Consider the following 26,405-nt stretch of genomic DNA (forward strand, 5'->3'; position numbering starts at 1 on the left):
TTCTTCTGTCCCTTCGATTTGAATCAAAGAGTTTTTTTATTGAATGCGACTTCTACTTTGATCCATTCGTGACTTTCTCTGCCTTTTTTTTTGTGAGCTTACGTAGTGTATCTTAAAATTTCAAGCATATAAGAATTTTTTCGATTTCTTTATATCATTTTTTCTCCACTGGCAGTGATTCTTGGCTTTTCATTTTCATCTTAATATTGTTTTTTCTCTGTAGTTATGCATCTCCAGCAAATATACGAGCTTACAGTTTATAGGAAAGCATGGAATTTTCAGTTGGCTAGGCCGTAGGATTATCGTATTACTAGAATTTGTTTTGGTAATACTACGGGGAATTTGTATAAATAAAAACACTTTGAGGCTTTCCAGAATGTGTGTTAACATTAATTAAAAAAACTCAAAGTCTCTTATATTGCAGTGCCTCTCAAAAGTTGTGGCGAAGGAGGTTGCCCGTACCTGATAGTGTGGCGAAGGAGGTTGTCCGTACCTGATTGCAGTGTGTTAACACCTATTCCTTCTGACTTTCTTGGATATTTGTCCGTACCTGTTAAAACTCGTGTCTCTTCAACTATTCTTCGCCAACTGTCATTCCTTTATCGATCCACGTGTCATGACATATCATCATATAATTAATTCGATTTATTAACTTGATTTTCCCAATACACTTGTAATTCGTTTGGTATGAGGGATAAAGAATTAATTACGGGATTAATTTTGAGATGAGTTTATCTCATGTTTGGTTGAAATAAAATCGCGATATAATTAATCTAAAGATTAGTTATTCCGCGATTGTACTGTTATTTTTATCTATATGGGAGGAGGGTTGAATAAGAATCTCCAATAACTAAGCACGAGATAATTTATCTTGGATAACTTGTTTTCCAATTAAAGACTCCTTTGTTCTTGTTTTATTTGTTTTTTTTTTTAAAAAAAAAAACATAATGTCCGCAGGAAAGCCATTGCTAAGAGTTGTAGCTTATTTTGGAAGAAGCCAACAACACATACTTGAATTTCAGCTTATCCTTGCATAAGCATTATCTTTTTGACGTTGCATTTTGATCCACTCGATTCATGTCATACTTCATTATCTCTTTTTTTTTTTTTTTTTAATTTTAGGTAGGCTTTCTACTCAAATCGTCGTGGACTAATGCACACCCTTAGGCCTTAGCCATGGTTACAACAATCAATCCCAGGATAAGGTTCATGTGAAGTCTCTAATCAAAGATAAGGCTTGTATCAATTTATTTAATAGAATTTAGAGATTTAAATATTTTACAAATTACTCTGTGACCCAAAAACAAAGGCAGAATTTCCCTGAATAGAATATAACTCCATATTTTTAGACGTTAAAATGAAAATCAAATTAGAATTAAATAATGGCCATAGGAAACCATTTTTCTTTTTCTGCGCCTTAGAAACTTTCTTTAAAACTTTTGGAAGCACACATCAGAAATTGTGTTAATAATAACTTTTCCAAATAACTTATTAAGAATCCTATTTCTTTTTAAAAAAATTGCTAAAAATTTGTCGAGACGCATGAGATAATAAAAAAAGGCACGCTTTCTCAAGGCACCTTTATAAATTTCTTAATTTTGAAAACCGACAAGTTTGGACTTAAATCTGAAAACCAAATTTAGACAGTATAATTAAACAACTTTGTGACGTAATTACCATATTAAGGACTCCAATAGAGTTTTGGTGGCTCTTGGATTTGTCTAAGATCTTCTTGAGTATCATATTGGAATTGTTCACTAATTAGCAGCTGCCTAACTATATGTTTTAATTATCTTCAAACAAAGACAAGTTGCAAATTCATTGCACCATTCCCTTCCTAATGGTAAATGGGCAAAGGGCAAGTCAACTTCAATCATCGAATAAAATGGTAATAGCAAATAACAACCACTTGCTAGAGTTCTGGGAATTAATCTAATACTTAATACATTAGCTTATTTTTTTGCACCATAAAAAAATAATAATTTAAAAACTCAATATTTCCCGTACCATTAATATTCCGTGCAAATTTAACTATCTCAATTTTACGAAAATTTTAGGTTAAATCTGCAAAAAATATTTTCCTTCACGTTTTTATTGGCGAAATTGTTTTTCATATTCACATTTTGTAGGAAATAATGTACTTGCAATACATTTATATGTTGTTTGATCCTAATAAGATATTCATCGAGGCTATTACATAGTAAAAAGATATTATTATTATTGTTATTATTATTATTATTATTATTATTATTATTATTATTATTATTATTATTATTATTATTATTATTATTATTATGATGATGATGATGATGATGATGATGATGATGATTAATGCATATGTTAGGATCGAGAATCTGGGTAGTGCGGAATTTAGTCAAACAACGTTATAATGACAATAACAAATACAACACAAGTTGATAATAACGGCAATTAAAGCATATAAAGGAGACACAAATTTAATGTGGTTCGGTCAAGGTGACCAACGTCCCCAAGCGGAGAGGAACTATTTCACTATAATAATCGGCACACAAAAAAGAATACAGGATTAGAGATGAAACTCTAATTATCCCAAAATATATCCCAAGAGAATAACCTCACTACAATCACTCACAAAGAAGAGGTTCACTCAAAGTGTTTCCCAACACTGACTCTATGAAATATAATAAAACTCTCTTTTACAAGAATACTCAAAATGAGTTTCTAATCAAAATATGGGATGATTCAAATGAAGTAAGATGGCCTATATTTATAGGGCAAAGTTCTTGGTCCCCAAATAAAGAAAAAAGAATAAAAGAAAATACTTTTATTCTTTGGCTCCAAGTTTGAATACTTTGACTCCAAATTTGCTATGGACAAATTTAGGCCATATCTTACGGCATACATATATGTGTATAGAGAAGTTTTAATTAGTTTGGATTGGATTAAACAAATACTCTTTTTTAGTTATTTAAAAATGATAAGGAATTTCTAAGTATGTCTATTAAAACATGTGAAAAAGTAGAAGATAAAAATTATTAATGCCCCAATTATTAGAATTATAATGATTTTTGTAGAGCACCTACCTCCAACTTTGTGATTGCTTAGTTGTTGAATTCATGAAACATCCGTTAATTAAAAATTGCATATGCCTCCTTCACTTATTAGAAAAATCAGGTCTGCGTCTTCGATAAGGAAAAGTTGAATATAAAATATTGACCATGTACAAAAAGAGGAAAAAGAAAAGATTATCCACGGATTTAAAAATAATATCTTAAAGTCATGGACCTCCCAACACAAATTAACAACATGAATAAATTGAAGTAGACCTAGAGTAATCCCCACAAGTGAGTTTTGGGGAGGATAGTATGTACGCAATTGTATCCATACCTTCAAAAATTACGAAGAGGCTGTTTTTAAAGGACCCTCGACTTTGAAGTAGATTCTTTCAAAAGTGCATTGAACTATAGTTAGTGTCCATAAATTATAATCTCAAAAGAATTTTCTAGCAAAAATAAATACGCATTTTAAAGGGTAACATTCTTAAATATCGTTGATAATTATCCAATTTTGTTTCTGCAAAATTTAGGAATCTCGCGTATCGAACTAGGTTGCATGAAACATGCATGAGAGTAACTATATATTTGAGTAACAAACACAAATATAAGAGAGTGCCACTGATACTCAAAGGTAAGTTCTACAAAGCGGTGGTTAGACCGGCCATGATGTATAGGGCTGAGTGTTGACCGGTTAAGAAATCACATATCCAGAAAATGAAGGTAGCAGAAATGAGGATGTTGAAGTGGATGTGCGGGTATACTATGATGGATAAGATTAGGAATGGTGATATTCGGGAGAAGGTGTGCGTGACTCCCATTGATGACAAGATGCAAGAAGTGAAGCTCAGATGGTTCGGGCATGTTCCGAGGAGAAGCCCAGATGCTCCGGTAAGGAGGTGTGAACGGCTGGTTGTGGGCACGAGAAGAGGTAGAAGGCGGCGTAAGAAGTATTGGGGGGAGGTGATTAGGCACGATATGGCGAGACTTCAGATTTCCGAGGACATGACACTTGATAGGAACATGTGAAGGTCGAGTTTTAGGGTTGTAGGGTAGGAGGTAGTTGAGTCTTGCCTTATGGTGACTTTGTGAGACTAGTTCGATAGGTAAACTATTTCGCATTTGCTTTGTATCCTTCTTCTTGATTGCATGTTGTTCCTATTTTCCATACTATTTCTGTGCTGTTACTGATACTGTCTCCTTTTGTCTTCTTGAGCCGATGGTCTTTCGGAAACAACCTCTCTACTCCTTCGGGGTAGGGGTAAGGTATCACGACTCTAAACCCGGACCCGGTCGTGTTGGCGCCTCTCGTGAAGACAAGGCCAGCCGACACTTCCCATTTTCCAATTTATTAACAATTAAGTATTAAGAAACAATCGAAACATGACAAAATAATCCAAAGTAGCAGATAATATCATAAATAAGCGGAAGAACAACCCAACACAGCCCGAAATCGGGGTGTCACTAGTCATGAGCATCTATAAAACCTAATACAAGTCTGAAAGGTCTACAACTATTACAAATGTCCGATATGAGATAGAAATGATAAAGAGGGAGAAACACACGTCTGCGGACGTCAAACAGCTACCTCGTGAACTCTGAATGTCCGCCGCGAGCTTTCAACTCGCATTGGCAGGATCAACAACGCCTGAATCTGCACACAGGGGTGCATGGATTAAAGTGAGTACTCCAACTTAGTGAGTAACAAATGTAAATAAAGACTGAAAGCAAAAAATCACGTAAGGCACAAAACATTCTATAGTGAAGCAGTAAAACAAAGTAAAATCAGTAAATCAGTGAAAGATAGGTAAAATTCTTTATCTCAGATGTAGTTTCACGAAAAGACTTTTTCAATGATTAAGCAAGTAAATGACAGTCAACTATGAAAAGTAAACACATGAAGGCTCGCCCCTCAGGCACAGTATCAACAAATCCGCCACTCGGGCAATATCTCAGAATAGTACCAGCCCCCTGGGCAATCACATAGAATAATACCATCCCCTTAGGCTCAATCTCACATCATAATGGGTACCCGCACTCATTGGGAGTGTACAGACTCCTAGAGGGGCCCCTTACGGCCCAAACGCAATATCAAGCCACCTTGTGACATCATCACTAGGCCTTCGGCCTCATAATCAGTATCAAATGTTTCCTCACAACATAAGACTTCGGCCTTACTCAGTCAAAATCCTCACAAGCCACTCGGGCAATAGTAAGACATGTTTCTCAGCCCAAAATATCATTTAAAAGACCATTTAAGTGTTAAACATGGCTGAGTACGAAAACAGTAAAATATAACATGACTGAATTCAAGTATAAAGTCAAAACAGTGAGGAAATACCAGTAAAAATCCTCGAAGGGTTCAAATAGTTGGCACGAAGCCCAAATATGGCGTTCAACCCAAATCAGGATGATAAAAAATAGATTTCACTCAAATACGCACTAAAACAGTCATCCGGGATGGACTAAGTCACAATCCCTAATAGTGCACGACCCCACGCTCGTCATCAAGCGTGTGCCTCACCTCAGTATAGCACTACGATATGCAATCCGGGGTTTCAAACCCTCAGAACATCATTTACAATCATTACTCACCTCGGACCGGTCAAATCTCTAGCTCGCGACACTTTTGCCCTTCGAATCGGCCTCCACCCGCGTCGAATTTATCCAAAATCAGAATGAGGACGTCAAAATATGCTAAGGGAACGAAGCCCAAGCGAAAATAATCAATTTACAACATAAATCCCGAAATTACCAAAACCCGACCCCGGGCCCACGTCTCAGAATTCGATAATTTTTACATCAATAGATTCCTTATCTCCCCACGAGTTCATACATATCAAAAGTTCTAAAATCTGACTTCAAATGGTCCTTCAAATCCTCAATCAAAAGGATATGCAGGTGCTGCCGTAGCTGCTCTGCCCATACCACGACCACGACCGCGTCCTCTAGTGGCCATGGCTGGTGGTACTGGTGGTGGTCCATCCTGACCGGTAGCGCGTTTCCTTGCCATTTGTATAGAATAATAAAAGTTTAGTACTCGGATCAACAAATTCGCACGACAAGAATTTCAAGAATATGAAGTTTTTCCTAAAGGTTCTGCAACCTCTCGAGGATAAATACAGACGTCTACGTACCGATCCGCGAGACTCTACTAAACCTGCTCACGACTCGTGAGACCTATATAACCTAGGCTCTGATACCAACCAACCTTATACCACATAACACGGATAAACAAAGCATAAAGAAGCAGAAATGGGGAAAACAGAGTGGTAACTTATGAGACGACTGGCCGGGTCGTCACATCCTCCTTAACTTAAACCAACGTTCGTCCGCGAACGAATCAAGAAACACACCTGAATCCTCAAACAGGTGAGGATATCTTCTCTGCAACTCCCGTTCGGTCTCCCAGGTAGCCTCCTCCACGGGCCGACCTCTCCATTTCACTTTCACCGAAGCTATATCCTTTGACCTCAACTTTTGAACCTGGCGACCCAAAATAGCTACTGGCTCCACATCATAAGTCAAATCATCATCTAACTGAACCGTGCTGAAATCCAAAACATGAGACGGATCCCCAATATACTTTCGGAGCATAGAAACATGAAATACCGGATGTACACTTGACAAGCTAGGTGGCAAAGCAAGCTCATAAGCCACCTCCCCAATCCTCCGAAGCACCTCAAAAGGCCCAATGAACCGCAGACTCAATTTCCCTTTCTTCCCAAATCTCATAACACCCTTCATGGGCGAAACCTTCAACAGAACCTTCTCACAAACCATGTAGGACACATCTCGAACTTTCCTGTGAGCATAACTCTTTTGCCTCGACTGCACTGTACGAAGCCTCTCCTGAATCACCTTCACCCTTTCTAAGGCATCCTACACCAAGTATGTCCCTAATAGCCTAGCCTCGCCGGGCTCTCATGCTCATACTTCACCTGCTGACAATTGAGACACCAAGCTACAAATCCCACAATGTCTTTCTTCATTCTTATCCACCAATAATACTGTCTCAAATCCTGATACATCTTCGCGACACCCGGATGAATGAAATACCGCGAGCTATGGGCCTCCTCCAGAATCAACTCCCGAAGCCCATCCACATTGGGCACACAAATCCGGCCCTGCATCCTCAACACCCTATCATCTTCAATGGTCACATCTCTAGCATCATCATGCTGAACTCTGTCCTTAAGGACAAGCAAGTGCGGATCATCATACTGCACTCTCTGATGCGATCATATAAGGAAAATCGAGAAACCACACAAGCCAATACCCGACTGAGCTCCGAAATATCTAACCTCACGGACCGATTGGCCAAGGCATGAACATCAACTGCAAGAGGTCTCTTCCCAACTGGAACATATGCCAAACTCCCCATACTCACTGCCTTTCGGCTCAAAGCATCGGCCACCACATTGGCCTTTTCCAGATGATACAATATAGTAATATCACAATCCTTAAGCAACTCCAACCACCTCCGCTGCCTCAAATTGATATTTTTCTGTTTGAACAAGTGCTGGAGGCTACGATGATCAATAAACACCTCACAAGACACACCATACAAATAATGCCTCCAAATCTTTAACGCGTGAACTATGACAGCCAATTCCAAATCATGAACGGGGTAGTTCTTCTCATGGGGCTTCAACTGACGAGAAGCATAAGCAATAACTCTACCCTCCTGCATCAATACACCCCCAATGCCAACTTTGAAGCATCACAATACACGGTATATGAACCTGAAGCTGATGTCAAAACTAATACTAGAGTTGTGGTCAAAGCTGTCTTGAGATTTTGAAAGCTCTCCTTACACTCGTCCGACCATACAAACGAAGAACCCTTCTGAGTCAACTTGGTCAAGGGCGATGCGATAGATGAGAATCCCTGAACAAATCGGCGATAATAACCCGCCAAACCAAGAAAACTGCGAATCTCTGTGGCTGAGGATGGTCTGAGCCAACTCTGAACCGCCTCTATCTTCTTCGGATCAACCTGAATACCCTCGCTGGACACCACGTGCCCCAAGAAAGCCATTGAATTGAGCCAAAACTCACACTTGGAGAATTTTGCATAAAACTTCTCCTCCCTCAATCTCTGCAACACAACTCTCAAATACTCCGTGTGCTCCCCTGACTACGCGAATATACCAGAATATCATCAATGAAGACTATGACAAACGAGTCAAGATAAAGCCGGAACACACTGTTCATCAAATGCATGAACGCTGCTGGGGCATTGGTCAGCCCAAGAGACATCACCAAGAACTCATAATAACTCTCTGGTGCTGGAGAAGGGGACTGAAGGGAACCCCTCGCACTGGAGTGGCTAGCAGATGCACTCGGCATTGAAGTGCCCTGAACTGATGGAGCACAGGACGAACTCTGAGGTGGAAGGGCACTAAGTGATGACTGGCCCTGATAAGAACTGTGAGAACCATGACCCGATGACGCCCCACGATAACCTGGGTGAGCTAGTTGAGCATGCCTGAATGGACGGCCTCTGCCGTGCTGAAACTGACCCCTCGAAAGAGTACCACTGTAACTACCAGATCCTCGAGGCCTCTTGGCCTCCCTCTCCTCTCGCTCATGGCGACGAACAGACTCAATCTCACGGGCAATATCCACAACCTCCTCGAAAGTAGCACTAATCACCCTCTCCATGGTCATGAGAATATGAAGCTGATAAGTGATGCCATCAACAAACCTCCTAATCCTCTCTCTATCTGTCGGAACAATCAAAATAGCATGACGAGCTAATTCGGAGAACCTCATCTCGTACTGCGTCACAGTCATCTTTCCCTGACGCAACCACTCAAACTCCCTACGCAGCTCCTCTCTGCGGGACTGCGGCACATACTTCTCCAGAAAGAGAACGGAGAACATTTGCCAAGTAAGGGGTGATACACCAAGAGGCCTATGCCTCTCAAAAGCCCCCCACCAAGTGAAGACAGCTCCAGAAAACTGATAAGTAGTGAAAGCGACCCCGCTGATCTCCAGACCCCACTATTCGGGGTAGGGGTAAGGTGTGCGTACACACTATACTCCCCAGACCCCACTAATAAGATTTTACTGGTTATTGTTGTTGTTGTTAAGCACAAAATAAAATTACCGATAACAAATTAGAGAATAATCATATTGCATTGTTATTCGTATCTTCCTTAAAATGAAAAATTAAGATTCTTGTAGCTGTTATCCTTATATAAAAATAGATCATAATATTTTTTTTGTATCGTTTCCATTTTTTGGAATATTCTTGATGGACGAGTTTAAAAAAATAATATTCGAATTCAATATTCTCAATTTGTGCTTATTATTCTTGCGCTCAGATTTATCGTTCCAATTTATCACACGTCCAAAAAGGAAGGATCTACTAATATTTAAAGGCAAATAAGTATCATTATTAATAATTAACGTATTTTCAAAATCTTTCTTGAATTTTTCCATATATTGTAGTTCTGTACATATAACGAATCCTAGAATTATTTTATTACTACTCTGAAAAATGCCAAACTACGTCTGACGTGGTTACGATGTGGCTGTGGGATCCATTTCTGACCGAACAACAACCTCTTCATCAACACCACATCCACAATTTCAGCTGAAATAAACCACCGATTGTTTGCAAAATAGGGGGCGGTGTGGATTTATCTTTTAGGGCTTCAATCTTCCTTAGATTTATGAATTCGCCCGGATAATTTCTCAATTCAGCAGCCGGTACCGGTGAATTCTGGCCGTGGAACTCCTCAATTTCAGCCGCCGGTGCCGGTAAAATTCTGGCCGGAAAAATGGGGATGGCATGGGACGATGTTGTTTTGATGGAACCCGGCGTGAAATCGGGTGACCCGACTGTTATAACCGTGAATTGCCCCGATAAAGCTGGACTTGGATGCGATCTCTGTCGTATCGTTCTTGAATTCGGACTCTATGTAAACCGCGGAGGTCATTTTTTTTTTTTTTTGTGGTAATTTCATTTTCCATAAGAATCTGATTTGCTTGAGTTATTTGAACATTTATTTCGTTTAATATCAATCAGATATGCTTTCTATCCCAAATTAGTATCTTTGGTTGTATGAAACCTAAGCTACATTTTCACTACTCCATTCGTTCCATTTTATGTTTCGTTCCATTTTATGTGATGATGTTTGACTTAGCCTATGTTTAAAAATAAAAAGAGTCTCTTGAAACTTATGGTCTAAAACAAAGCCAGAGATATTTGTTTGCGTATTCACCTATACATTAAAGGTAAAATGAGAAGTTTAAAGTTAAATTCTGATAAATATAGATAGAAATGTGTCATTCTTTCGGGACAGACTAGAAAGTAAAATGTCCCATATAAAATGGACAATGGAGTATTTAAGTGCTGGCTTGGCGGCCGAAAAGGTTCAGCTTTTTGTGTAGAGTTTTGGAGTTAGGTTGTTTAATCTTCTGACCCATCAGCAGAAAGTGGAATATTTGATAATGGATAAGCTCCTTCTCTAGCTTCTCAAGCTATATTTGTTACTCCATGTTAAAGCTGTTTGTGGGAGAGGGGAGAAAACATAATAGATATTAATTATGTGCCGTGTTGCTTGCTTCCAAGTTGAATTATATCTGTGAAAGTACTTGACATCTTTAACATTTTTCTGCGTCCTTTTCCGTGTCAAAAGTTTGAAAATAAACCCGCGATGATAGAACTACTTGCCATAAAATATCAGAACGCATCTTTAATCGAACTTAAAAGTTCTAAAATATACATATAGCTTCACGTTCTTGCTTTTCAACGGCAAAATGTTGGACAGCTCCATTAAATCTTACACCTTTATGATTTCACTCATCAGCCGCTCAATGTGTTGTATGACATTGATGTATAATTTAATACAGATTTTGCCACCGATGGGAAATGGTGTTATATAGTACTATGGGTTGTCCCACGTCCAAGCGGGCTAAAAGTTGATTGGGCAAGCTTGAAAAATCGGCTTATGTCTGCATGTCCATCATGCATGATTCCGTACTACTTAAGCCAACAGTCCACTTGTTCTCCACGTCCTACAGTTTACCTATTGAAGGTTTTTTGCCTAGACAGGAAAGGGTTGCTACATGGTAAGTATAAATGCATCTAAATTTTTGTGCCTTTTTTACTTGCACGTGGCTTCATAAAATTCTTATGTGGTTATTTGTGCTTTTTAGATGTTACCAAGGTCCTTTGCGAGCTCGAGCTAACCATTCAAAGAGTAAAAGTTATGACAACACCAGATGACAAAGTTTTGGATCTCTTCTTCTTAACAGATGACATGTAAGTCCTTGAAGTTCTTGACATGTTTAAGGCACTTTTGATTTTCAACCTAATTGGCTTTTGGTTCTCTACATAATATAAGATTTTATATTTTGTGGCCTTGCTGCATTGTTATTGATGCTAGTCTTCTAATCCCATTAGCTAATACATATCTGATGGTTGAACCACAGTGACTTGACTATTTGGACTGAACAACCCTTCTTTAACACCATTATTAATTAAACCTACCACCACTAAGGTATAACTACGAGTTTAAAAAACTACAAGGTCAAACTCAATTTCAAGTATTGTGCTCTCTTACACTTGTACACTGAACCAACTCTGTAAGATATCAGATATTGGAGACAAACATGGATGTCCTTTAGTAATTTCCATGAAAAGGTAGCAATAATTTGTTTCCTGTTCTCGGGAATGCTATGGGTTCGGGTAGAGCAAACTGGATATAGAGGAATCATATAGGCGATCTGAACTAGTTTGGGATTGAGGTATAGTTGATTGGTTGGTTGATCTTTGCGTTTATCATGAAACAAAATTCACAGGGTCATGCAAATTTTTAAGCCAATGTAGTTAAATAAATCTTATTTCTAAGTATTAGAATTACTTAATTAATTTTGCAAGCCTCTTTTGGCCAGTAAACCAAACAGTTACTGGTAACTGAATGATTGATGGTGCTGCCCGCTTGATATCAGTTTCATAATATAGTATCTTACAGCAGCCAGATTATTTAAAAGAATATATATATAAACTGTCGCAGCAACCAGATTATTTAACTATGGAAAAAAATTATGGATGTAACTTCTGTTCCACAAAACCTGCGCTAAGTTATGCGCTAATATATTGCCGTGTTTTTTGGTGGAATACTCTGATTTGTCTCTTGCTGATCCTTTTGGCAATTCAAACTTCATTTCCACCATATAATTTAACTGTTGGGCCATTGCTAATGTGGTTGGTATTCATCTCCTCCCCATCAGATGAGGTAAAACTAAGCATTAAAGGTTATCAATAATTGCCTGTTATGTGGTAATTTCTTTTACATTTCTGCTTGGTGTTCTGTTGCCATATTAGGGACTTGCTGCACACGAAACAAAGACGAGATGAGACATGTGAACATCTAAGTGATGTTTTGGGAGAATACTGCATTAGCTGTGAACTTCAGTTGGCAGGGCCTGAATGCGAAGTTCAGCAAGGATTCTCTTCTCTTCCACAAGAAGTTGCAGAAGAACTGTTTAGTTGTGAATTGTCTAAGGAAGCAGTTCCTAAGTCCTCTTCTTCTGATACGGCAAAATTAAAGAAGGCAACCATCACAGTGGATAATTTATTGAGCCCAGTCCATACCTTGCTTCAAATACAATGTGTTGATCAAAAGGGCCTCATCTATGACATTTTGAGGACTTCAAAGGACTGTGATATTCAGGTACCATATATTTTAGTAACTGTGTAGTGATTTCCTGTTCTCTCGAATCAAATTGTTTTGTAAGCAAAACACTTCCGATGGTCGAGGTGGATTCAAATTTCTGTCTACATTGTCCACAAAGGAAAAAAAACTAGGACCATATAAAAGAATGAGATTGTCTATACTTCATATCTTTAATCTTTATTGGTGCTTCTAGTTTGGAATGTCTTTCCTATTGCCTTACTTTTATGACATTAAACATATGTGCTTGTTATTTCAACGTCTAGATTGCTTTTGGAAGAATCTTGTCTTCCGCCAAGGGCTATCGCACCATAGACCTATTTATCCAGAGAACAGATGGGAAAAAGATTCTAGATGATGAAAACCAAGCATCTTTGTGTTCTCGCTTGAAGGAAGAGATGCTTCATCCACTGCGAGTCACTGTTGCTAGTCGTGGCCCAGATACAGAACTATTGGTTGCCAATCCTGTTGAGTTATCTGGAAAGGGAAGGCCGCGTGTCTTCTATGATGTCACATTTGCCTTAAAAAAGCTTGGGATATGTATTTTCTCGGTAAGTGCCAGATGCTCAAATTCGCCTTCATAAACGTTTTTTCTTCCATAGCTGTAACGGAAGTTTTATTGTATCTTATCTCCAGTTCCATAATGTGTACACTCCTAATTGGTTTGCAGGCTGAAATTGCTAGGCATTCAACAGCAGAGCGGCAGTGGGAAGTTTATAGGTTCCTTTTGGATGAAAGCCCAGAGTATCCGTTAGCTAGCAAGCGAGCTCGAACTGAAATCTTGGAGAAGGTTAAAAGAACACTAATGGGGTGGTGAAATTCAAGAATTACCAAGGCACCATTTCTTTAACTCAGCTCAGCAACATTCAAGTGTTGTCACCATGTATATATATCCGCAACAAGACTAAAGCGTAAGGAGAACCCTGGGCTATCGGAGAACCATTGCGTCCAAAGTTCAGTTTGTGACTTATCTACGCTTCTATGGGTTAACAGCTGCATGAGTTTTATGAGATACCTCTGTTTTAAATCTTATGTTTTTCTCTACTCTCTTGACATAATAGAATCTCCTCTAGTTATCCATTTCTTTTCCCTTTCTGCATATTCTGTTGTTTATGGGCAGTGTACATTGGTTTATTCGAAGATATAATGTTGCTTCTCCATTCCTCATCACGATATACAGGTTTTGTCCTGGCTGGTAGCAGGTTAAGCTGGAAAACGAAGGAGGGGTTTGGTCTATTGGTAAAAGCACAACACCTGATGTGTGAGTTAGACGTACCTCACGGATCAGAACTCTGCCAGTCAAAATGCTTGGTTTTAAGTAATATTTACGTTCAATTTAGTTTATTCTTGTTCAAAATTCTTTATTTTCGCTAATAAAGCCAAATTTTAGTGTTCCTTTTCCGACTTCAAATCACCCGTATCAAATTGAAAAACACTTGAAGTTTCCGAATAAACTTAGCTTCATTTTTCACTGTAAAGATGATCCCCATAAAGATATTCTAACCCAATTTTTTATTTCTTCCATTTCAACACCAATTACGCAAATACCTGAGAAGTCTAGACTAGAAAATCACTACTATAAATTTAAAAAGATCTATCTATATAATGAAAATAAATCGCGATAGGGGACAAAAGCCCGGACCATAATTGATATCTAGCTTCCATATGTGAAATACATACAACATTTTTATTAGTTTTAAATGACACATTCGAAAGTTCAATCAGTTGAATAGTGCTCACCTTTTGTAAATTTAAAGGATCATACGCACTCAAGCCTCAAGGTAGGAACTCCTTTAAATTGAATAGTTTGGTCTCCCAGTTGTGCATATAAAATTAAATTTAGGCGGTGTCAAGACTTAAACTAAAAATGCTATTTTTAGAGAGATTTCAGAGATAATAAAAAAAATGACTGTCTGAAAATCAAGATATTGAGCTAAGCTATCTACTTCCATCCTCATTACATAACTACGAAGTATCAAATAAGGATTAGCTTTGAGCCATGTAGTTTGTGAAAAAAATTGAGAAATTTATTTTTAGTTGTTTGGTTTTTCTAGTTATATATAAAAAGAAGGGCAAAAATCATTTTTAAGCCGCGTGGTTGAAACTATTTAAATTCGATAATCGCAAAAATATATATATTTGTTGTATATAACATATAAAATTATATATAAAAATTATTTTTTTGACTATTATTTCAAAAACGACTATACAGTGTCAATTTTCAAAAAGAATAAAGAAAAAAACAAGCACTTGTCCTTTAAACAAAAATGAGAAAACAATTTATGCGTCAAACGTAGGTTAATTACTCTAAAACCCTAAAAAACCCTCACTCTAAATTCTAGGGTTCAGCAACCGCTAAACTCAGAACTCACTTCCATCATCCTCATCTTCTCTCAATCAATTTGCTTTCCGATTCTTCGATTCCATTGCTGCACATAGCAATAGAAGATGAAGAATTTGAAGATATTGAAGGAGCAATTGTCGAAGATTCAGTTAAATTCCGAGGATGAAGCTATCAGCTTCGCAGCATTTGACGTGGAGCGAAATCGCCTCTTCTTAGCTTCTTCTTCTAACTTCATATACAGTTTACTTCTGCCTTCTCCTCATGTAAGTTTTTTACCAAATTGTTTTACTTTTTCTTATATTAATTACTCGTTTCATTTTATGTGAACCGATTGGGTGCCGAGTTTAAGAAAGAAATATAGACTTTTGAAACTCGTGGTGTTAAAAATACCATAATGTGATCCCTAAACTTTTAAATTCAAAGTTTTGGGGAAAAAATTGTTTTCCTTTTTTTTAATACCTTGGTGTCGGGGTCAGCTTGCGCCTACCATGACTAAACCCATCAACAAAGGTATCGGTAACTCTGCCCACCATGACTTGGTAAGATGGGAAGAAATAACCTAGTGTTGTTTGCAAAAAAAGTTTATTTTCTTTAAACAACAAAACAAACAGAGTCTTAATAACTGATACTTTCTTTTTGCAAAAAAAGATAAATAAATAAAAGAATTCAACGAATTTTCAACCAAACGCCTTATAAGAATTTTCTAATTTCCTAAGAGTATTTTCCAGTCATATTAAACACATATGAATTTACTTATCAGCACCTTTTGTTACAATGCGGCAACAGTAGAAACAGATGTACCTAACTAAAGCAATCGTCTAATCTCTTGCTTATTACTATAACTATCACAGTGGATGATTATTTATTCTAATATTAAGAAATGCAAATGGAAGAAGCAAGGATTGATTATGGAACTGAAATACATACAATTGCTGATTGGATAGTCAGGGTTGAGTTGGAGTTGTATCCAAGGAAACTTGTGATATCTTAGGAGATGATAAGTACACTGTCCAATTTTATTTGATACAATTATTATGTGGGCAGTGGAATATTTTCCCTTTTTTTTGGATAAGAAAAATTGAAAAATAAATAAATTTCCCTTGGAGAAGACCATTAAAAGAAGTTAAGGCTTGATTAGTTGTGCTTTTCAGATCTTTCTTAGTTATAAAAATTGATCTGTAAAAGATTAAAAAAAGAAATTGGCGTAATTCAGCTTGGATTCGGCATTCTCCAAATTTTGTCATTCGTTTGGAGTACAGGGAGTTCTAAATTTATACATAAACAGCAGTGTTCTATGTTTCAGGTTGTGTTTGCTTGTATATGTCTAGCATGTTTATTTCAGGGAACAGTACAAGGGTGATAGTGGGAAAATTGTCAACCCCGCAAAACTTTATTTGTAAAAATAAAAAAGGTCTGAAAGTTGATTTTCTCTTCTCTTAGAACATTTAAATGTGGTCAAGTAAATTTAGGTGTGAAAGTGGCTTCTCCTAATAAAAATTGGAGGAAATGAAGATAATGTGCACATCAAGTTATGATGCAGGCTAAATGCTCATGATATTGCAGAAGCTCATTTAAAAGATTTAAAAGTTGCCTGCGAGGTGTGCCTAGAGGCGAAAAAGGTTTATTGCCTTCCGTTCTTCTTCCTTCCCTTGTCTCATGTGGCTTAATGAAGGAGAAACTTCCAATAGTTTATAAGTTTCTGCATGGGGTCCATAGAGATCTTTATCGTTCTATTCTATGGCCCGGGCTTATATGTCAATTTTCCTCTTCCTCACTGAAAAATCTTTCTCTGACTAGCTTGGTGCTGTAGCAGAATGCAGGAGCTTGGAATTCCATATCAGATAACCTTATTGACTTAGAGCCTGGGGATTTCATTACTTCCATGGATTATCTAATGGAAAAAGAAGCAGTGATTATTGGGACTTCATATGGTCTTCTATTGCTATATACTGCGGATGATAATACGACAGAAATTGTTGGCCGAGTGGAGGGTGGAGTAAAGTGTGTATCACCTAGTCCAGATGGAGATCTTCTTGGTGTAATTACCGGTTTTCGACAAATTCTCATGATGACACCAGACTGGGATGTTTTATATGAGATGGCACTGGATGATCTGCCTGAAGATATTGACGTACGTAAGGACTTCTTTCCATATATTTGAACTAATAAATACTTTTTCTTCTTCAAATGAAGTTCTATCATCCTTAAAATGCTCTTTTGGTGATTATGTGTACATTTCTTGAATAGTTTTTGTAGATGAAATTCTTTGAAATCACAAGCATGTCATCATTTTTGCTTGCTGTATACCCATGAATGATGATGAACTAGCATATTTTCCTCTACTGAGATCATTTTACTATCGCCTTTTCCAGGTACAAGGCATAATATTTAGAGGATTGTATTTAACCGAATAAGCATTTTCTTATTTTACAGAAAGTTGAACTGCGGAAAATGCTAATTCTAGTTTGGTTTAGGTAGGTGTTCATAATTATTTCAAAGCTGAAACTTATGTGTACTTTCCAGACAGTGTACGATTTTGTTTAATATGATAAACTTGTGCAGTAGTTGTAGTAACAAGAATGTCTGCTGGTTTGTGATAGGTAGTCTTGTCCTTCAATGTATAGAGGCTTGTTCTCTTTTTCTTAGATGAAGGTGTTTCATTACTAAAAGGCATCAAGAAGATGCAAAGTTACAAAAGAACAAAAAGCACAAATACTAGTTTGTTAGCCCCTTTACATTGTGTCAGTCTAAACATCAGGCAACTAACAAAATCAAAAACATTATCAAAGTTAATTACAGGAGTTAAGTTAGTCCAGCAAAAAAGGTTAAGCAGACAACTAGCTTTAAGAGAGAGAGTTAAAGTTGAGATCCCATCAAAACATCTATGATTTCTTTCATTCCACGGGCACCAAAAATTAACTGCAGGGATCATCGCCCAGATCTTCTTGATGGTCTTATCAACTCTCCATAGGCTCCAGCTTGCATATGCTTCACCAACGTGCTGTGGCATGACCCGGTGAATGCCAAAGATAGAACAGAACATATTCCATAGATCCTTAGCCACTCTACGATGCAAGAACATGTAGCTGACTGACTCTGAACTGCTTTGACACATAGCATCTATTGACCAATTTAAATCCCCTTCTGTTGAGATTGTCTTGTGTTAAGCATGCTTCCTTAAGAACAAGCTGGAGCAAATGTTCTTAGTAGGCAGTTTGGTCTTCCAAATTAGCTTCCAAGGCCAGAAGTCAATTATCTGATTTTGAGAACTTAATAGCAGGTAGCATTCCTTCACAATGAGAAGGCTGTTGTCTCCCCAAATCAGTCTGTCAGCTTTGGTTTCATCGATGGTGCACCTCTCCACACTAGCTAGTAATTCCAACACGCTATCTATCTCCCCATCCAGAACATAAACTCTGAATAATACATTCCAATTTTTCTCATATCTGTTTTGAGCAATAGAGGAATTCTTATCTTGGGCAATTTGGATATTGTATAACGATTTATCCTTCCATAAACTAATGTTCAAACCATTCTCAACTTCGAAAGATACTTGCTCAGAGAATTCATTTCCCAGCTTGCTGATGTGCTGCCAAGGACCAACCCCATGAGATGTCGTAGATGTTTTTGTTCTTCAGTTATCCCTTCTACAATGTTTAGCAACAGTTATTTCTTTCCAAAGGCCGTCTCATCTGTACCGAACCTCCATAGCCATTTTATGAGCAGACTTTTGTTGTGTAAGGCCAAGTCTCTAATACCCAGTCCTCCATTGCTTTTTGATTGTGTGACATTGGACCACTTGACGAGATGGTATTTGTGGGAGCTGCTGTTATCTTCCCAAAGAAAGTCCCTCCTGATCTTGTCTAGCTTCTTAAGTACATTGTTAGGGATGGGAAATAATGACATGTAGTAAGTGGGGATGCTATCAAGGACACTATTGGTGAGAGTTCATCTCCCTCCCATGGAAAGATACGACATCTTCCAAGCTGCTAGTCTCTTTCCAAAGTTCCCAATGATCCCATTCCAGATTTCAATATTCTTGTATTTGGCTCCAAGGGGGAGACCTAGATAGGTGGTGGGGAGTGACCCAATTGAACAACCCATAATGGTAGACAATTCCTCTAAATTAGGCACATCATTGACCGGGTACATGATACTTATCATCATGTTGATATGTGAATTTGATAGTGCTTCGAAGAGGAGAAGTGTTAAATTCAAATACAACAATTGTGGTGTTAGAGCCTCACAAAAGATGAGTGTATCATCAGCATATAGCAAGTCTGACGCTGTGACTGAGTTCCTAGGATTAGTACCCACATTGAATCCCTGAATCTACTGCAACTGTTTGGCCTTATCCAACATTTTGCTCAGACCTTCCATTGCTATAATGAACAAAAATGGGGAGAGGGGATCTCCTTGTCTGATCCCTTTTTGAGGAGAGAAGAAACCCACCGGACCCCTATTGACTATCTCTGACTATTTCACAGTTGAGATGTTGAATCTGATCCATCTTATCCATCTGTCTCCAAATCCCATTTTCCTAAGTATAGAGATGAGATAGGACCAGTTGAGTTGGTCAAATGTCTTTTCTATGTCAAGCTTGCATATCACACCAGGTTCCCGACTTCTAATCCTCCAGTCAAGAATTTCATTGGCAATCAGTGATTTGCCTGTGGTGTTTTATGAAGTCATTCTGATGGGTTGAGACTAGCTTGCCAATAATCTTCTTCAATCTCTTTGCTAGAAGCTTCGAGATAATTTAGTACACACTTCCTATGAGACTTATTGGCCTATAGTCTCTTAACTCCATGGCTCCTTTCTTCTTAGGAATTAGTGCAATAAATGAAGCATTGCATGATTTAACCATATGACACTGTTGGTGGAAGTGGTTGAGAGCGAGAGCCCCCATTACTTCTGACTTGATAAAATCCCATGCCTTTTGAAAGAAAGCCATGGCAAACCCGTCTGGACCTGGAGCTTTATCTGGGGCATAAGACTGGATAACAGCATGGGCTTCTTCTTCACTGTAAAATGCTTCTAACTTTCTCTGTCAACTACTCAGATTCTGGCCACCTCCTCAAAATTGGCTGTAGGTCTCCAAACTTCATTTTCAGTTTATAAGTTCGGGTAGTAATTTAGGATTTCTTCCTAAATTACTTCACTACCCACCTTAAGCTAGCTTGTCTATAGTGTTGTGTCTTCTATTTGAATACCAATTTTTGGAAGTATTTAGTGTTCCTGCCTCCTAGCCACCGGCATCTAGACTTTTGTCTCCATGAGATCTCCTCAGCTTTGGCCAAGTTCTGTAGCTCCAATTTCAAACTCAGAATCCTTTGATTTTCAAATTGTGTAGGGACTCTGTTTTCTATAACCTGCTCTAGGACTGAAAGTTTATCAAGTGCTTTGCCTCTTCTATCATCCGCTCTGTCATAAAACTCTCTGTTCCATTTGCTTATATCCTTTTTCAGGTTCCTCAGTTTTTGAACGATGATAAAATCAGGCGAGCCACCAATCATGTAGTTCTGCCACCGCTCCTTTAGCATATCAATGAACCCATCTTGGTGCAGCCACATGTTCTCAAACTTAAAGTAGGATATTGTTGCTTCCCACTCACCATACTCCAGTAGTAATGGCTTGTGATCAGAGGCACTGGTTAATGATAACCCATCTTGCTGCAGCCACATGTTCTCAAACACTGTCTTCATTCATTGCTGCAGCCATATGCTTGTTCTCTTATCAAAATGGCACTGGTTTTTGCATGTGAAAACATCAATTCTTGTGGTATTAAAGCTTAGCACTTTGCTTCAACTCTACTGGAGCGTTGAAGCATGCAGAAGGTCATTATATTAACTCTTGATTTTCAGTTTGCAAGTATGTGAATAAGTCCTTCATTTGTATTGCCCTCTTGAGAAGGTAATATGATAACCTGTCTACATTGAGTATACAAAACAGTTATTGTTGTCTTTACTCTTACCTTTTCTCGGACTGTTGCAGAATATTTCTTCTTTCAAGAATTTAACTTCAATGTACGTTTGACATATTTGGCTGCACACATTTGGTTTTGAATTATGCTTCTGTTAAGAAAATGACTGAAAATAATTGTGCTGTTGATTCAGATGAACATACTTACTCTTCCAATTATTCGTCGGAGAGCTCAGTTTCGTGGAGAGGTGATGGCAAATACTTTGCAACGTTAAGCAGGGTGAATAATTCTCATCTCTCCCATAAAAAGCTTAAAATCTGGGAACGGGACTCAGGGGCACTCCATTCTGTTTCAGAATCAAAGCCTTTCATGGGGTCAACTTTGGATTGGATGCCCAGTGGAGCCAAAATTGCTGCAGTTTATGACCGAAAGGAAGATAGAAAATGCCCATCTATAGTTTTCTTTGAGAGGAATGGATTAGAAAGAAGCTCATTTTGCCTCAACGTAGAAGTTGATGCTACTGTAGAATTTGTGAAGTGGAATTGTAACTCAGACCTTCTAGCTGCTGTGGTCAGAGGTGAAAAGTACGACTCTCTGAGGATCTGGTTCTTAAGTAACAATCACTGGTACTTAAAGCAAGAAATCAGATACATGAAGGATGATAGAGTCAGATTCATGTGGGATCCGATAAAGCCTCAAGAGTTAATTTCTTGGACTGTTGGTGGGCATATCACAACCTACAACTTCGTCTGGATTACAGCTGTCATGAATAACTCAGTGGCACTTGTAATTGATGACTCCAAGATACTAATAACCCCTCTTTCTTTATCTCTCATCCCACCACCTATGTACCTCTTTTGTTTGAATTTTCCCTCTGCCATTCAGAGTATGACATTTTGCTCTAAAAGTTCTATGAATCACCTGGCTGCATCATTGTCAGATGGCAGATTATGTGTTGTAGAGCTTCCTGCTATTGATTGTTGGGAGGAGCTAGAAGGTAAAGAATTTGATGTTGAGGCTGCTTCTTTTGATTCAGGATATAAATCTTTCATTCACCTAGCATGGTTGGATTCGCATAAGCTTCTTGGTGTTAGCCATAGTCAAATTAGCAACTCAGCAATAAAAGACTCCTCTAAGGATGAGCTTTCTATATATTGCCTCCATGAAATTGAGCTTGTATGTTCTGAAGATCGTATTTCTAGTTCAGTGACATGCTCTGGTTGGCATGCTAAAGTTTTGAATAGATTATCTCTTGAAGGTACAGTAATTGGTATAGTTCCTGACCAGGGAAATGGCTGCTCAGCGTATGTTCAGTTTGACGGTGGGAAAGTGTTTGAGTATGCTTTGAAGGTGGCTGATGCCAGAGGGCTTCATCAGAAACGTGATGATATGAGTTTTTCTTCATCTTGCCCCTGGATGGATCTTGTGCAAATTGGAGGCTGTTTGCCGCAGAAAGCTTTGCTTTTTGGTCTCGATGACAGTGGTAGATTGCTCGCTGGTGAAAGGACATTGTGCAACAATTGCAGCAGTTTTTCTTTCTACTCGAATTCTGCCGACCACACTGTCACCCATTTGATTCTTGCAACTAAGCAGGATTTACTGTTTATTATTGATATTAGTGATATCCTGAAAGGAGAACTGGAGGTCAAGTATGGGAACTTCCTGGCAGTTTTCAAGCACAAAAAAGGAGAAGATGAAAGAAACTATATTCAAATATGGGAAAGAGGTGCCAAAATTGTAGGTGTTCTTCATGGGGACGAATCTGCTATCATACTTCAAACAGTTCGAGGGAATCTTGAGTGCATCTACCCCAGAAAATTGGTCCTCGCTTCAATAATTAATGCTTTGATCCAGGGGCGTTACAAAGATGCATTGCTCATGGTAAGAAGGCACAGAATTGATTTCAATGTTATAATTGACCACTGTGGTTGGCAAAACTTTGTTCAGTCAGCTGCTGAGTTTGTCAAGCAGGTGAGCAATCTAAGTTATATAACTGAATTTGTCTGTTCAATAAAGAATGAAAATATCATGGAGACACTGTACAAAAATTATAGATCCCTACCTCACGACAATGAAGCTAAAGCTGTAGAACATGGAGACCTCGAGAGTTCTCATGGTAATAGCAAGATCCATTCTGTCCTACTGGCCATAAGGAAGGCTCTGGAGGAGCATGTAGCGGAAAGTCCTGCTAGAGAACTCTGCATTCTGACCACTTTAGCTCGAAGTGACCCTCCAGCTCTTGAAAAAGCTTTAGAGAGAATAAAAATTATCCGAGAAAAGGAATTATCGGGTTCAGATGACCTGAGAAGGGAACTCTACCCTTCTGCTGAGGAAGCTTTAAAACATCTTTTGTGGTTGTCCGACTCAGAGGCAGTTTTTGAAACTGCGTTAGGACTTTATGATTTGAACCTTGCAGCTATCGTTGCCTTGAATTCGCAGAAGGATCCTAAAGAATTTCTTCCCTATCTACAAGAACTAGAAAACATGCCAATAGTGTTGATGCAATACAATATAGACCTTAGATTGCAGAGGTTCGAGACTGCACTTCAACACATTGTTTCTGCAGGAGGTGCTTACTTTGAGGATTGTATGATCCTCATGAAGAAAAATCCCCATCTTTTCCCCTTGGGACTCCAATTAGTTACCGACTCTGTCAAGAAAAACCAAGTACTTGAAGCCTGGGGAGATCATCTTAGTTCCAGAAAATGCTTTGAGGATGCTGCTACTACTTATTTGTGTTGTTCTTGTTTGGATAAAGCTTTGAAGGCTTATCGTGAGTGTGGTAATTGGGGTGGGGTTCTGACAGTAGCTGGTCTCATTAAACTTGGGAAGGAGGAAGTGTTGCAACTAGCACATGAGCTTTGTGAGGAACTCCAAGCACTAGGTAAACCAGGGGATGCTGCAAAAATAGCTTTGGATTATTGCGCAGATGTTAATGCCGGTACTAGTTTCTTGGTCAGTGCAAGGGAATGGGAAGAAGCTCTGAGGACTGCATTTCTTCACAGGAGAGATGACTTGGTCGAGGAAGTAAGGACTGCATCACTTGAGTGTGCCAGCTCATTGGTTGGTGAATATGAGGAAGGGTTGGAGAAAGTGGGGAAGTACTTGACTCGCTATTTGGCAGTTCGACAACGGAGATTATTACTTGCTGCCAAGCTACAGTCAGATGAGCGATCAATAAATGAAGTTGATGATGATACTGCTTCTGAAACTAGTAGCAATTTCAGTGGAATGAGTGCATACACCTTGGGGTATGTGATTTTGTAATGAGCAATCTTGGTTTGTCTTATTGTTTATTCTAAATAATTGATTCTTGTCATATCATATGTCATGCTGTTAACCTTCCTTTTCCAAATATTGCTTCTCTCTTTTTCATCCTTTTGTGGATGTATACTCTCATATATGCACTGATAACCCTCTGACATGTTCCTTGCAGCTGCCTGTTGTCCACTGTGTAGGAGCTAATTTATTCCATTTCAATGGAAGTATGTTTTTAAAGTCCAGCTTCCTAACTACCCTCTTTCATAAGCAGGACAAGAAAGGGATCAGCTGCATCTATCAAATCCAGTGCTAGTACAAAAGCGAGAGACATGAGACGTCAACGAAATAGAGGGAAAATACGTGCTGGCAGGTATGTTATTATGCAAATCTCATATTTCTTTTTGATGCTCATATTATTTTACTTCCTGATCCTTGTCTTCATGGTACATTGCAACTCAGTCCTGGTGAGGAGATTGCTTTGGTAGAGCATTTAAAGGGGATGTCTCTGACTGCTGGAGCTAAGCGCGAGCTTAAATCTCTCTTGATATGCCTTGTGATGCTGGGGAAGGAAGATATTGCTAGGAAGTTGCAACATGTTGCTACAAATTTTCAACTGTCCCAAATGGCTGCTGTAAAATTAGCTGACGAGACCATGTCAAATGATAGAATCAATGAGCATTTCTATGTTCTGGAGAATTACATCCCCAAAATAAAGGAAGAAATGCAGCATTCAGAGCTTTTCTCCTGGCAGTCAAAAGTATTGATTTGAAATGCAAAGGTATGCCATTTGGTTCTCTCTCATTTATGTTACTCTTATTCTTTGCTCTTCTCCGATAATGTGGGTGAGAGATGTTCTGGTTTGAGCTCAGCGTTAGCCTGTAGTTTATAATGGTGATGGTACATTTTAGTGACAAACTTTACTGTTTCAGCAACTAGTAATGCTAAGAAAGAAGTTAATGAGCTATTTGACGAGTGCTGAAATCCTGAACAATTGTTACCACCTTGATAATTGGAGATGTAGGGAATATCAATCCACAAATCTGCCCAGCTATACTTACATAGAGATACCTGCATTATATGCATACAAGATGCATTATTCTCTTACATAGAGATACCTGAATAATAGCATACATCTTTAAAGAAAAAAGGAATGGGCATTATCATGTTCCTGTGCTTGGAAGAGTTAACTTAAGATGGATTGATCACCTGAAAATTCTATTGTCAATTTCTTTTGTTAATTTCACAGGCCTGATGGCTGCTTTTGTCTCATATTTAAGGTATTGAGTAGCCTAGATGATTTTATTTACTGCTTAATTTCTAGAGATACTAGTAGAAGTCTTCCACTCTTAATAAATCACTAATCGAATCTTCTATTTGTTGGCTTAAGTTTTGCTCAGGTAGCATTTGTTGTATGATTCATCATGCCTTTGCTGTTAACTTGTTATATCTGTCTTCTCTACGGCTGATGCCGTGTTATATCTGCCTTTGCTCAGATAACTTGTTATATCTGTTAACTTGCTCAGGTAGGCATATGCCGTGTATAATCTGAAATGTCATCCTACGGCTGATGTAGTCGGGCACACTACTGAAAATGGGCGATGGAAGAAACTCAAAATTTCTTCTGGTTCTCGTTGATCACCGAGGAGTTCTAAATTTTGGTCTTGCTCCCAATGAATTTACTTTCTTATTGACATTGTAGGTTTAAGCTTTTTTAGTTATGTATCTTGTGTACTTGCATTTTTCAGCAGAGTGATGGCTCTTTTTAACAAATTTAAATGATTATCGGTTTTCGACATGCCAACTATATTTGTGAAGAATATAAGCCATTTCAATGTAAAGGATTCGTCTTATGCTGTGTCACCGGAAAGATTTACCTTGTATTTTCCTGAAGGGAAATTTTTGTTCCTATACCATATAGGAAACTATATTACCAAATATGTTCATAGTTTGTATATTACCCGCCATGCTAAAAATATTTCTACAAAATATAGACAATTCATTAAATAAGGAATCATTGTAGCTGTAGGCTTTCTTATTTAGGTGCGCTAATATTGGGGAATTAAATATTTTTCCAGATATTTTACAACGCAAATCACGCATTAATATTTCATTTCTCTGTATATTTTCATACGTTGTTTGATTGGATTGGAATTT

At 38.2% G+C, this 26,405-nt stretch overlaps 2 protein-coding genes across 8 annotated transcripts; both read left to right on the forward strand.

Moving 5' to 3' along the window:
- Nucleotides 1-9,512: 9,512 nt before the first annotated feature.
- Nucleotides 9,513-13,893, forward strand: LOC104241112 (ACT domain-containing protein ACR9). The gene is made up of 6 exons (XM_009796027.2): nt 9,513-9,976; nt 10,898-11,116; nt 11,204-11,309; nt 12,375-12,723; nt 12,990-13,274; nt 13,394-13,893. Exons 1-6 carry the CDS (start codon nt 9,823-9,825, stop codon nt 13,538-13,540), a joined length of 1,260 nt encoding a protein of 419 aa, XP_009794329.1. The 5' UTR covers nt 9,513-9,822; the 3' UTR covers nt 13,541-13,893.
- A 1,085-nt stretch (nt 13,894-14,978) lies between these two features.
- Nucleotides 14,979-26,099, forward strand: LOC104241113 (elongator complex protein 1). 7 transcript variants are annotated; one of them, XM_009796029.2, is made up of 6 exons: nt 14,987-15,330; nt 16,878-17,202; nt 21,184-24,241; nt 24,523-24,621; nt 24,711-25,029; nt 25,779-26,099. In XM_009796029.2, exons 1-5 carry the CDS (start codon nt 15,172-15,174, stop codon nt 25,018-25,020), a joined length of 3,951 nt encoding a protein of 1,316 aa, XP_009794331.1. In that variant the 5' UTR covers nt 14,987-15,171; the 3' UTR covers nt 25,021-25,029; nt 25,779-26,099. The 7 variants fall into 7 exon arrangements, with proteins under 7 accessions (XP_009794334.1, XP_009794331.1, XP_009794330.1 ...); XM_009796028.2 differs by having other exon boundaries at nt 14,989-15,330; nt 25,775-26,099; XM_009796030.2 differs by having other exon boundaries at nt 14,990-15,330; nt 16,881-17,202; nt 25,775-26,099.
- Nucleotides 26,100-26,405: the final 306 nt, after the last annotated feature.

This window comes from Nicotiana sylvestris, chromosome 5 (assembly GCF_000393655.2).
Source record: "Nicotiana sylvestris chromosome 5, ASM39365v2, whole genome shotgun sequence".
NCBI lineage: Eukaryota > Viridiplantae > Streptophyta > Magnoliopsida > Solanales > Solanaceae > Nicotiana > Nicotiana sylvestris.

What these genes read in the sequence shown, in the direction of transcription:
- LOC104241112 (XM_009796027.2), top strand. Translation starts at nt 9,823, where the DNA reads ATGGGGATGGCATGGGACGATGTTGTTTTGATGGAACCCGGCGTGAAA. An exon ending in CAGGAAAGGGTTGCTACATG is followed by an intron (nt 11,117 to 11,203) that starts GTAAGTATAAAT and finishes TGTGCTTTTTAG; the next exon opens with ATGTTACCAAGGTCCTTTGC. An exon ending in TTGGGATATGTATTTTCTCG is followed by an intron (nt 13,275 to 13,393) that starts GTAAGTGCCAGA and finishes ATTGGTTTGCAG; the next exon opens with GCTGAAATTGCTAGGCATTC.
- LOC104241113 (XM_009796029.2), top strand. Translation starts at nt 15,172, where the DNA reads ATGAAGAATTTGAAGATATTGAAGGAGCAATTGTCGAAGATTCAGTTA. An exon ending in ATGAGTGCATACACCTTGGG is followed by an intron (nt 24,242 to 24,522) that starts GTATGTGATTTT and finishes TTTCATAAGCAG; the next exon opens with GACAAGAAAGGGATCAGCTG. An exon ending in GGGAAAATACGTGCTGGCAG is followed by an intron (nt 24,622 to 24,710) that starts GTATGTTATTAT and finishes ATTGCAACTCAG; the next exon opens with TCCTGGTGAGGAGATTGCTT.